This window comes from Channa argus, chromosome 15 (genome assembly GCF_033026475.1).
Source record: "Channa argus isolate prfri chromosome 15, Channa argus male v1.0, whole genome shotgun sequence".
Taxonomy (NCBI): Eukaryota; Metazoa; Chordata; class Actinopteri; order Anabantiformes; family Channidae; genus Channa; species Channa argus.
In genome coordinates this window covers 6,580,826-6,594,555 of record NC_090211.1, presented here as the reverse complement: position 1 = coordinate 6,594,555, position 13,730 = coordinate 6,580,826, and the positions used below count along the sequence as shown (strand labels likewise).

The following is a 13,730-nucleotide window of genomic DNA, read 5'->3' as shown; positions in this document are numbered from 1 at the left end:
CACTTTTTCTTATCTATTTTTATTTATAACATTGGCATCCTCTTTGCTACTCACTGTTCTCCACTTTTCACCATTGCCATCCTTTGCAAGTTGCTGTTGAATCCTCTAATACTCTAATATGTGGCTGAGATCAAGACTCTATGTCTCTGATCTGATTTGCATTTCAGAAGAGAATAACTGTACTATCAGATTACAGCTATAGGGCAATATCAAGCTGTTGTGTGCTTACTTACACATGCACAGTGCATTCGAATCCAACAGAATACACAAGACAACAATGAATTAGAGCAGACTGTTGTAAATGTGATAACTCTTCTCTGTGTTGGGTCCAATTAAGTTTTCACTTCAAATGAGAGTTGGCTTAAAGTACCCTAGTAATGACCTATTCTATAGCATTGTGGAGAGGATTTCTATCCAAACTCTACTGCCTTTGTTGGCCACTTTTTTAAATAAAGAAAAAAGATTTAGTCTCAAATGCTTCCATGTCTGTTTAGCCTCTCTCTCTACAGGTCAATGTGAGAAATTCCCAAGATGTCTCCAGCACCATGTATAGTTCGCAGAACTTTTTTCCAGTGTTGCAATTTTAGTGTCTATTTCTATAACTAAGACAAGACTTGACCAGACTTGGACTAACCTGGAAGGGAATGACCAAGTTCACCTTCTCACCCACAACCTGGATAAGTTTGGTTCTCACATGGCGAGGTAGACGGATCTTTGGATGCTCTGGACGGTGGAAACAGGAGCAACAGAGATGGAGAAGGTTTTGTGGATGGTGGGGTGGGGGGGTTAGACATATAGAATATACAAAGTGTATGGTTAACAGACTATGTACATGTTAAATTGTGTTTCCTAAATTCCTTCCTAAATTCCCTATATAGTAAGAGTTATCCAATGTCTTTGAACAGTGGATGAAAACTGGTAATAATCATTTGTACCAATGCCGTCTTTTCTTCAAAGTTGTAGTATTCTGACTTATTTGATAAACATATTGTAGCTTTTTAATTTCTGTACAACACATGACAACTAGTTCAACTTAAAACAAATCTCTGACCCATGATCTCTCTGATGGTGACAGCTTGGGCGAGCATGGCAGGGGGGCTGCGGCCAGCGATGTTGGTAGCTACCACCCTGAACAGCAATTTCTCCCCTACTGGGAGATCCTTCACCCTGTACTGGTTCTTTTCCACTGGTTCCTCATTAGCCTGCACCCATTGGTCACCTGAGCAATGAAGGGAAGCATAGAAAGAGTGCAAAGAACAGATCAGAAAACCAAAAACAATCCAAAGATCACAATATTGTTGACAAATGAACCAGGAATCAGTCGAGAACATTGTTCACAAATTGTCCTCTGAGTTACTGTTACATGTCTCAAAGGGCTTCAAGTTTAGATGAGCAAATAATTTGTAAGAACAAATTTGGGTTTGCAATTTTGCAATTTTTAATTTGACTCCTTTAGCACAATTTTCTTTGTCCTTTTAACTAGCTAGAAGGGTCTTATCAAAAGTAACAACAACCAGTTCTACATTTTATTTAACTGCACTGTAATGTCTCTGAATCCAGAAACTGGTTTGGCTTATTTTCCTGTTTTATAAATCTCCATTATTGTTCACAAAACTGTAAAAATCAGTGGGCCACACTGCTGTACTGGGTGATCGTTTTTTCCAAGAAAGATGCAGAGGCTGGTTTGTTTAAAAAGAAGGTTCAAAAAGCTAAGAATAGCCACTACTTTATATAGTCCCTAAGCTAAACTGGACATGCACATGCTGGCTTTTCACACTACACATTACTTACATTACAGCAAAGGGGTTCTCAACTAATTGTGATCCAGGGACCAAGATTCTGATTCAGAAGCAACCTGAAGATCAGTGTTGTGGGGTGTGAGGAAATGGGTTGGGATAAGTTTTTTCTGTCCTTTGTGCAACCAAAACTAACAAAGAGGCTTTTTCATCAGCAAAATCAAGAAGTAACTCTTCATAGATATGGGTCAGTAATCCGTTGTCTGGCATTTAACGTTTGCGTGATGCATTACAATATTAGCTAAATTATCTATTTGCAATTATTTTATAATTAACAAAGTAATGGAAAACCCGGGGGGGGGGGGGGGGGGCATGGAACACTAGTTGAATACATCTGGATTATAGTTCTTTGACTTGTGCACAAGAAGTTCAGAATGATGGGTTTATATACTATGAGCACTGTTGTTATTTTCATGGAGAAGAAACATGTCAACCACCCAAGCTTACCCACATTCTGGATTCAGTCAGTAATAGCAACAAATTTTTGCCTCTGTGTGGGATGTTTTAAAAAATAACAAAATACTGTATATAGAAGTTTGTGTCTTATCCTTCAATAACTGATTTAATGCTTTTAGTTTTAAAGCTACAATTGGTTACAAATAAAGTAAACATTAGTAAACAGTGGGATCCGTTTTGCATATTTACTTCCTTCTTTGCAGTACTCAATGATGTAGCCGTCGATGCCGCCTGCTCCGATTTTCTCTGGAGGACGCCACTTGAGTAAGCAGGTAGTGTCTGTCACATCATCCACGGTGAGACGAGTGGGCTCACTGGTCGGGGCTGACAGAGACAGGAGGTAATTAATGCGTTAATACCCAGTGTAAATGGGATGGGAGATAGGTTAAGCTGCTTCAAAATGAGCATTGTGTGAAAAGCCTCTGTTAATTAACCATTCTGCTAATGACAAATGGCAACGCACCAATGGGCATGAAGGGCTTTGAGTTTGCACTGGGCTGAGAGATGCCAATGCCATTGACTGCAAACACTCGCATCTCATAAAGTACACCTTCAATCATCTTCTTAGCCTCATACGTGGTGGACTCAAAAACATCAAAGTTGAGCTTGGTCCATCTAGATGAGCCAACCTTCTTCCTCTCCATCAGGTATCCTGAAGGAAGCAGACTCAACATACAGTTAAGTGGTTAAAACGCTTAGTGTTGCAGTTCAAAAACCCTGCTACATATTAAACAGAGGGAAATCTGAACTTCTGTTTTCTCTTGGGATGGAGACATCAGATGTGAAAATTGTTTGCATTAGGGGGTACCTTTTATGGGAACTCCGCCGTCAAATGCAGGAGGGTCCCATGTGATCGTGGCAGAGTCCTCGCCAACTGATGTACATTTGACATTCTCAGGAGGTTTGGGCACATCTGGAGAGGCAGGTTACAGTTGGAAATGGAAAGAGAGGAAAGATGACAGAAATTACAAGCTATGACAGATTGTAAGGAATTATTTAGCCAGTTTAGGCAAACAGTATGTAAGAAAAATGCAGATGTGATTTTCAGACGACTGCATTCACAAATAAATCTTTAATGTTCCAACTGACATCTTACGGTCGTGGCTTTTCTATGGACCAAATCATATTATTTTATTGTCCTTCATGGCTATGTCCACCTCACTTTTTAGCTGCAATTCTCATGTTTAACTAATAACAATCTAACTTTTACTAAACCAAAGAAGACTGGCAGATTACCTACTGTAGCTGACATTTGAAGGCTGCATAATGCTTCTTTTCAATTATTTGTTTTTTGTTCCTGGTTTATCCTGTGAGTTCAGGGTCGCCAAAGCGAATCATTTGTCCGTATGGTGATTTGGCACAGTATTTACTTTATGTCCTAACAATTACATTAAGAATAACTGTCTTGAAAGTTTAAAAACATCTTTATGTTCAGTACACATACATGTTTAAACACACAAATTGTCTCCTTTTATCCAAACTGACTACAAAATGAAAAAAGCAGCGTTGTAGTTATAACTATCATCAATAGCATCAACGTTTTCTGACCATCATCCATTCCTAGTTCAAGGCCTTATAGCTCTCAGACAGCTACTGTAAGACATATTAAATAGAGTCAACAAAAGAAAGAGGTGAAAAGGTTAAAAGCAAGATGTCACTGACCCACAATCCTGATGAAGAGTTCAACCTTATCCTCTCCAGCAGGGTTAGTCACAGTGATGGTGTAGTGGCCCTCATCATGCTTTTCTGCCCCCTCAATTACAAAGCTGCTCAGGGTCTTCCTTGACTCCACCCGGACTCGTCCCTCAGCCTCAGCCACCACCTACCCCACAGGGTGGGACACAGTGAGGGAGACAGACAAAGGAGGCTGTTGAAAAGAATTGTGTCACACAACGAAAGCATAGTTGCCACAATGACAGGTGATTCAACCTTCCCACTCTAGTTCTTCTTTTGTGCTGTTCAGTGACTAACGGCTGGATACTCTGATTGACGCACAAAGGTAGAAAGTATCTGACGTGAGTGTGTATTAGGTGAATGGCGAGAATTTTGTCTATTCTTCCTCACCTGGTCTCCTTTCATCCAGCACACAGTGGGGGCTGGCTCCCCTGTGATCTCGACGTCAAGGCGAAGTTTGTTTCCAGCCACCACGGTGATGGTGTTCTTGTTTCCGGTGGCACTGGTGTCCAGGTGGATTTTGGGAGGATCTTTCATTGTGAGCATTAGAGAAAAAAGATGTGAAGCATGAGATTGTTCAGGTTAGTAGGACAACTATTGTTGAAGACACCATCACAGCCATTTATGTTTTGACACTCTGCTCTTGTGTTAAATTAATTTACATGTATCCTAGACTCATATTTATTTTAGACCTAAGCACGTTTTCCGGGAGAAAACTTTTATTAAGTATTACAAGCAATTTTAAGGTTTTTTGGTCTCTGTCATGATGTCTCTACACATATAATATTTTTCCTTAATAATTCCAAGAGGGTGAGATTTGCATATAAAAATGTACCTATGAATACTTGAGTAAAGATATTTGCATGATCTTTGTTGTGTAGCAGCCTAAATCTACAGGACTGCTGGGTTAGACTACACCCACTCACACTTTTATCACCCCCCGCCCAAATCAGATCACACAGAGGATCACACATCTACAAATGTAAATAACAGAATAATTGCTATGGTGAGAAAATGGATAAAGGCCTCTGTGGATTAGTCAGAAGTAAACTGACAGAAACATCAGCTGCTTTTGTCTTGTGTCACTTGCAGTCACAGTTAAACGTGTCTGTTAAACATTGTGACTTAAAGTTTGCACAGTGTTAAAAATACAAAGTTATAAATAACTAATAGAAATGAATAAATCAAAGGAAATGTGTAGAGTTGCTGGTCAGGTTGGTTACTGGGGCCTCTCAGCCTGGAGTCAGTAGTTCTAACCAAGTAGTACTGGCTGTGGAATAAAATAATTGTCAAAATTTAAAAAGCTCTTGTTTAATGCCTGGGACATGAAGTGCACAGTAATCACAATACAGCAGACCATGACAAGAGAAACAAAAGGTGACTTGATGGATGCTGCTGATATTCTGGTTCAAATTAAATAACAGAAATGTGATTGTAATTGCTTAATTGCTTAGCAAGTGTGTTTGGATAGGAGTTTGGGTTTGTATAATTAGTAAAGTACATTCAACTAGCTGCAATAGTGTTGGGAGTTACATGGGAATGCAAATTAGCCATGCTGGATTTCTATGGTAATAAGTCATATGAACATGCTTTTAGGCCGGAGCAGCTATGAACTCTATGTGTTAAAATTAGCATCTCTGGGATATATATACACCTGCATAACATTATAACCAACTGTGCAATCTAATGCAATCCAATAGAGTGGCTCTGCCATGAATTCTACTTTTACAGTGTTTAGGTTGAAACAGTCAGAATGCGGATAATTCTGCTATGTGTTAATTACTGAGGTCAAAATGGGTAGTGGAGTCTTGCTGGAGTACATTATAATATGATGTGGTTTTAATGTTTTGGTCACCTCATTCATTTTAAATAGGGTGACCTAAAAGGGGGGACAACATGAGATAGAGACAGAAAGGGAATTTAAAACGTTATCTATGGGGGCCATACTGTACAGTACATACAGCTAAAAGCAAGTTCTATATATCTCTGGCCTGTACAGATTCTTTACATGAAGCCGGGGGAGGTATTTGAGCCAAGCTCTCAAATAACTCCCTTCTGCATATTCTTCTCATTGCTCAATCTCCAAACTTGCTGATCTTACTCATGTGACTCTCTGGGTCTCTCGTCCCAACTTTTTCAGATTTGACCATTTTTGTGCTCCTCCATTCATGGTACTTTCTGCTTTGTTGTTTGCAAAAGAGTTTCTGCTCTTTCATTCCCTCTTTCCAGTCCGTCAAATGCATACAATGACAGCTTGATGCCTTCACAGTTACTCAGTCATCAACTGCTGCTGCTTGGGAGTCTTGAGTTCCACATGCTGAACCAGTTGACAAGCAAGAAAAGAACTCTTTAACATCAAACACTCGGATTTCCTTGTTCACAAATTTGGTCGTTTGTGGCCGCAACATCACTGCTGCAGGGTGTAATTAAGAATAGAGCGAAACATACATACCCATGCACCCTTCAATGGTGTTGTCAGAGATGAAACAAACTTTTAACCAAACTTGGCAGTGAAAGACAGATGTTAAGTTACTCTTTACAATTTAATCACATTTGCAGGCATTTTGTTTGTTTCTTTTGTTTCTTATTACTTTAGCACTTTCCCTAAAGCACTACATTTTCCTAATGCTGGTTAGCAGGGTGAGGGAGTTGTCGCACAAGTTTTGATGCCTTTGCGCTGGTAACAGACATGGCCAGAGGCACAACATTTTCAGGTTGTCTAGTTTGATAGACTTAGGACTGTAAAAAACTGTTAGGGCTGAATTAGTGACTCTTGGTAGCATTAGGCTGGATCTCACTGCTGAGATCCAACTTTCGATCAATAATTCACTAACAGTACACATCAGTAGATGCAGTAGATTTGTCACATAATGTAATTAATTAGAAAACTACACTAATTTGAAAAAATATAGAATATAGAACAATGCTTACCTTGTCGGGGAACATAGTCAATCTTGATCTCTGTTGGGAAACATACACGTGTCATATTCAGTTCCTATTTCAGAAAAACATTCAATGTTTCATATTTGGCTTGTGTGTTTCTCTCACCCAGGAAGTTGAGTTTTGCAGAGAGAGAAAGAGCATATCCATCAGGGACAAAGGTATAATCTCCAGCATCCGAGGGCTTCACATCATCAATTGTCAGCTTGTGGGTCCTGGGGACATGCTACCAGATGTTACCAAGGAGACAACACTGATTGTGACCACAATTATGCAAAAGACAGTTGCCCTAGCAACATACTTTACGAGGCAATAACGTAGAGTGAGAAACATACTAAATGTATTTTACCTGGTGTGATCACTGCTGCCTTGCCATATCACCTGCAATAGGCTCCTCTGATAGGGGGTTTACTGAAAGCTGCTGGGTGTGGGTGTGCTTGTGTGTATTTAGAAATTAAACCTTTGCAGAATGCGGCCTATTCAAAAATGGGCCAAATAACATGGAAACCCTTTTTAGTTATAGTTTGCCAACCCACAGGGCAGACAGCCCTCATTGTGATGGTTAATATGTGTGTAATATGATATTGTGTATTTGTGTCAATTTTGAGGGCATGTTGGTTGGGATGTACAGCTCAAACACAACTGTTTTTTGACAACTAAACATGAACCCACAGCAGTCTGATATAATACCTTCCACTATGTGATATTTTGATGCGATCACTTGGTTGGACTTCAACGCCATCCTTGAACCATTTTCCCGTAACTTTTTCATCAGACACTTCACACTTGAATACAGCCTGTTCAGCAGCCTTCACTGTCAGGTCAGCTATGCTCTGCAGAACTTCCAGCTCCTTATCTGAAGGAAAAACAGATAAGTACATACTGTAGCATTCAGATGTTTGTGTGACAATTAATCCAGTGTCAGGCAATATTTCACAGTAGTTTAGATTCACACTCTAATATTATTAATATTATTACTGCACATACACAGGAAATATTCTGTGCATTTAACCATTGCTGCATATGCTCCTTTTCGCTTTACCATACTAAAACCCATTTTAATCTCTTGTATTATAAACACTGTATGCAGTGGGGAAAAGGTAGAGTGTACCAGTCATTTCATGTAATATCTTGGCAAGAGAACATGTAAGCAGATTTCTAAAAAGGCAAACAGTTATTTAACAGGGAGTCTACGGGTAAAATAATGTAAGACTTTGAAAAACCTTTTAATAGCACTTTAAAAGAAATTCAAGGCTGACCTTGTAATAGAAATACACACCAAAAGTGAAAATATTCTCTTTCCACTGCTGTCAGTTCAAAATCAACAGTAAGGTAAAAAGACAATAATAGGCTGTATGTGTGATTCCACTGCTTTGAATTTTATTGTCCCAGGTTTCAAATACCTGCGACATACAGCACAGTCTACTTTGTAAGTGTTTATCAAGCATTATTTTATAATAACAAGTAATTAGCATTGATTGTTAAATTAGCATTTTCCCATTTCCATAAACTAGATAGCAGGCTGGCTATCAACACCTTAGTTTAACACTGCACTGAATTCTGGGATTAATTATTTGTCTTCCATATTCTAGCACACTAGAGAAGGGGGCCTGGTAGCTAAAAGGTAGAGCATTGTGCCGGGATACAGAAGGCCACAGGTTCGAATTCCACCCCACCAGGTGTGGCCTTGCGCAGCCATCGAGGGCGACCTTGGTGTCAGTCCTGAGCCTGAACAAAAAAATGGGAGGTTTGTGGCAGGAAGGGCATCCAGCATAAAACCTCATGTCAACGTGCCGAAAACATTCCATGTGGTGACCCCTGAAGGGACAAGCTGAAAACCACAGAGTCTGGCAGACTACAGAAGTATTTGCATTGATAGGACATTGGACACATTGGTGACCAGCAAGCCATTTCTTAATCTTTGGGGGGGACCTTAAGGTATCTAATTAGCCTATATGGCTTGCAATAATATGCCCACACTAAGCGTCCACCGAGGAGGAAGGACGTACACTAATCAAATTAGTAAACTCGTCTGGCTTACTAGTTCTCAGCAGCTGAGACAGCTTGACATCTGTAGGATGAGACTGCGCTCAACCATCAATTTTGGAGGTGTAGAAGAAAATTACCATGGCGAATAGTGTGATGAACTACTGATATGAGGGATTAGTGAAGTGATATTAATTATGACATGTGTAATGACTAATTTATTGCTTTCCATGCCTGTCAAAATAGAAAACATCAACATGTGCATGTGTAAATTCTCTTTAAGGGCAGAAAAACTTTATACAACTGATGATGTTCTAAAACTTTACTGTTACATTTTTTAACATCTGTTTAATTAATGCATGATTTTTAAGTGAAAATGCTACTTGCTCTGTGTGCTTTCTGGCTTTGTACTAATATGTTATCCTGGGCAGTTAATAGCTTTAGGAGTAAATGTCAGATATTGGGGATAAGTTACAGATAAAAAGATACCTTCAACCTCGAGTTCTGCTTTTGACTCTCCACCATTGGTAAATGCATAGTACATTCCAATATCCTCCTTAGTTGCTTCATTGATGATCAAAATGTGCTTCCTCCCATCCTTTTTAAACCTGTACTTTGAACCTGCAGTTTCTCTGTTCAGCTCAACTCCATCTTTCATCCTTAGGAGAAAACACACACACACACACATGCACACACACACACACACACACATGCTTTAGAGAGGAGGAGCTAATTGACATGTTTCTAATGCATGGCTAGAGGCTTTGGCACACATTAAAAATAGTACAGAAGAAATCTTGGGTGGTACAGTATATTCACAGTAGTTGTAAAAATAGTTTAGATATGGGTTTTTTAATGAAGCATTGTACATTATAATGCAGAAAAAACATTCCATATAAAACATGTAGGATTTAATAACTGCAATTGAATCACGTCATGTAGGGTTACTGTTTTTCCTCCTAAAATTACTTTTTAATTAAAGAAATGATATGCAGCTAAGCCATTCTAACCACTGTACAGTAGCAAACACAGGTAAACAGAACACATGGATCACAGATGTGTATCCACATCTCCTAGTTAACATGGCGTGATGTAAATTCACTATCTTGATAGTCCTTTACATAAAAGCAACATGCAAACCTCAAAAGTAATTTACAAAGGGATATCTAGACCACCATGAATGCATCACCTCATGGATAATTGATGCATTTGTGCAAGAAACTGTCTTCTAAATAAATCATCAAGATTTATAGTACTGTAATAGTACTACTGTCTATAGTACTGTAGCTCACCATTTGACACTGGCTCCTTCCTCTGATACTTCCACCTCAAACTCCACCTTCTCACCCACCACGGTGTGGACATCATCCAGCAGCTTAGTGATGGTGACTGGAGGCTCTGAGGACACATGGAAAGTACTGTGTAAATTGCCCACTCCACATGTCTAAATTACCAACTTAATACTGTCCAGAATCCTGAAGGATCATGTAAAAAATATTGTGTACATTGGTTAAACACAACTTGAAGGTATCAGTGGAGCGTTCAAGTCTTTTGTAGAGGGTTTCACAAAACATGCATTACAATGACTGAACCTGAGACTGAATCTTGCCTTTGATTTCCAATAAACACTTTAAAGACCATCTATATAAAGGGTATGTTCACAATTTTTTAAATCTCTCTTGTCGATTTACCACATGAACACCGAAACAGGTTTCGTTTGCCATTTTTCTTTTTGGATTCATGTCTTTTTAGATCCCTCTAAAATATGCTTCCTATATTTTCTGAAGATTAAGTGTCCTAGTTGTCGTTATAACAATAGAAAACACATGGATAGGTTAGGTAAGAGCTTTCTCCTGTGGCTTCCTAAAAATCTAATGTTTTATCCTGACATAATTTGAATTCCTCCTTTGAGGTCACTTAGTAATGAGACATTGATATAGATCATAATAAACTGTTTGTACAGATGACCTAGTGGTTTATTTTTGAGCAAGAGGACTATCTCTCAGGTATAGTTTAACTCTGTCCATAGATGGTGGGGGTCATCTATAATAGTTTTCTTTATAAGCACAGAAGATTAATATAACACATGTAAGATCTCTTTCAGATTTTGTCAATAGCACAATATGCTCCTAAAGTCCCTATCAGTGCCAGCAAACACACCTGCCTTGTAGAGGTGGAAGGTACATCAAGTCTCCTGAGGTGGAGGGAGTCACATTGTGTAACCACATGACATTATGTTTGATGCTCTGCTAGCCTCAGCTATTTGTCAATGTCAGCACCCAGGCCCCCTCCGGACATCTTGGCTCTTTCCAACCTCAGTTGGAGAGCCTCTGAACCACAGTCACAGCAGCACAGACATATGTTCAATTTGACTACAGGCTTCACAAATGGTTTGTGAAATGAGCTTAATGTCTTCAGTATACTTCATAGTGAAGATGCAACAACAAAAAAGTGTTTGATATAAAAATAAAATCTGTGGGTATGAAGAATTAAACCTACATTTATCTGCAAATCCAAACAATTCATACTATAATTTGCCATAGTTTTAAACTAAAATATCGTATGTTTAGCCACTATGTATATTATAATGGTATTTTTCAACATCTTATTAAAAGTTAACTGAGAAGATTAAATCCACTTTCAGATCTGTAAATTAAATACGTTTAGTAGCAGCTTAGCTTGTTTCAAAAAGACTGAAAATAAGGGGAAACAGCAGGCAAAGCTTCACCCAGAAGCCTACAGTAGTACATGCAATAATAGACATCATTCTCATTTTAACAACTGTTTTCGTTTTTTTTTTTTTTTGTTTGATTTAATAAAAAGATAAAAAGTCAGGCTTAGAGGTTCTGGTAGGCAGAATCTGTAACCTCAAGACAAAACCTTGCTAGTGATTCTCCATAGCTTTCAGTTATTGGCTTAGACTTATGTTCAGCGTTGTTTCATCAGATACAGTATTAAAACTAATAACATTAAGTAATTTAACATACTTAATCTAGTAATATAATTTTCACAAATCTACATCAGAGAGATGCTGCTCATACTGCGGAGTTTAGTGGCTGTTGATTTTTGATGTCATGTGGTGAAAACAAAACATTCACCTGAGAATCACTTCACACCACAGCAGAGCAAAAGCCCAAAGTTTTGTTTAAGTACTTTTTGTCTTTTTTAAGAACCGTGTCTGCTAGTTTTGACTAGCTGTCATCTGCTGAACTCCCCACTGCCCTTGCTAATGTCAAGATGAATCATCTAGAAAAGGCAGTGATGTAGATGTTTGCGAGCAGCAACATGAATGATATTTTTATGAACACAAACACTCATACACACACTCGCACACACTGTAGCTGCATGGGGGTGGTGTCTGTGGTGAAGAGCTTACCCTCTTCCTGGCCTTTGATAATGTAAAAGCAGTATGGGCAGCAGTGAGCGCAGAGAGTAAAGCATGGGATTAATATAGCAGCAGTAGACCCAATTACATCTATTAAGACCTCTCATGCTCACTGTAAAAAAATACGCAGAAGAGAGGAGATGCAACCACCGGAGTTAGACGGATACATTAAGAAGGACACTGCTCAGTATCCGGTATGATGTGTTTGATTACACAGTCATCATTCAGACCAATTTGCCATATATAATGTGTATGTATATATATATATAATGTGTATAATACTACACAATACAATAGAATGATTCTATATGGAAAACTTTTGATACAAGTTAAAATAATCCATTACTACACATTATACTTTACATCAGCATTATTTACATGGAACTTTCCACTACAATAACACTGAATGCTCGTGTGGGATATTTTAGGTTAAATATAACATGGACATGACATACAAAAACAAAAAATATTAATATTTGATTTAAACTACAATTAAACTGGCCTTCAAAAACACACGTATCAGTCAAACTCTAGTAAACATGACAGCACATTAATACATACAGCAGAACGACGATGATACATGACAATACTCAAAAGATTAAAATTTAACTCGCCACATGCCCATTAAAAATGAGTGAGCAGATATCAGAGTGTGGCCTTCGACTGTGTGGCATAAAAGCATTGAAATAAACAGATGACAAACACAAGACACAAGCAGGGAACAGAGCTGTCAAGCCTCTCAACGCTCAAATGACAGCATTTGCTAAACCGAGCAGAAAAATTTCTCCCTCCAGAAAGAAGGATTCCTCCAAAGACAGTGACTCATATACCTTTGACAAAAACCTCAGTGAAGCACTTCTCCTCCCCAACCACGCACTCATATGCTGCGTCATCCGACAGGTTGCACTTGTTGATAGTGAGTGTCCGCTTGTTGCCCACGCTCTCAAACACATACCTGGACGTGCAGGAATGATGAGGGAAGATTATAAGAGGATATAGAACAAACAAGGAGAGAGACAGAGACAAAGAAAGAGAAAGTGAATAATAAATAACTGTTTTCAGCAAATCCAGTCATAATCAGACACAGAGGCCCTGGAGACAACGCAGTGACTCACAGTTATAGACTAAGACAAAGAATTCACACATTCTTGTACAGACCTTGAGAGTTCTACATGCACACACACCCGTACACACACGTGTCTCTGGGTTGCTGTATTAACAACGACAACACTTACAGGAATGATACACAGTCACATCATCACACGTGATGGCAGGTAGTGATTGAATAATTTCCATGGTTACAAGCTGCACATCATCAGACAAGTCAAGGTGGCCACTGGCATTAACAGTAAGTGAGCTACAGTTGAGTTGGAGCTGTTTGTGTGGGAGTCATAAACAGCGGCACAGTGTTTATGAACAAATGATAAAAGCCACTGTGGAGGATTCATGTTAGCTCTTTAGATACATCTCCTACATGTAGTAACACAGTTGGT

The 13,730-nt window shown here is 38.8% G+C and overlaps 1 protein-coding gene across 1 annotated transcript in view; it reads right to left on the bottom strand.

The window, feature by feature from the left end:
• Window positions 1-13,730, bottom strand: part of mybpc2a (myosin binding protein Ca) — a 49,854-nt gene that overhangs the window by 6,488 nt on the left and 29,636 nt on the right. The window contains exons 9-21 of the mRNA XM_067476368.1: window positions 13,068-13,192; window positions 10,145-10,250; window positions 9,342-9,511; window positions 7,557-7,722; window positions 6,975-7,081; window positions 6,858-6,887; window positions 4,317-4,456; window positions 3,915-4,074; window positions 3,061-3,165; window positions 2,716-2,904; window positions 2,442-2,576; window positions 1,052-1,219; window positions 635-723 (exon numbers count right to left, since the gene is read on the bottom strand). Of these exons, the coding sequence (XP_067332469.1) occupies window positions 635-723; window positions 1,052-1,219; window positions 2,442-2,576; window positions 2,716-2,904; window positions 3,061-3,165; window positions 3,915-4,074; window positions 4,317-4,456; window positions 6,858-6,887; window positions 6,975-7,081; window positions 7,557-7,722; window positions 9,342-9,511; window positions 10,145-10,250; window positions 13,068-13,192 (1,690 nt within the window). The remainder of the gene's footprint in view (window positions 1-634; window positions 724-1,051; window positions 1,220-2,441; window positions 2,577-2,715; window positions 2,905-3,060; window positions 3,166-3,914; window positions 4,075-4,316; window positions 4,457-6,857; window positions 6,888-6,974; window positions 7,082-7,556; window positions 7,723-9,341; window positions 9,512-10,144; window positions 10,251-13,067; window positions 13,193-13,730) is intronic.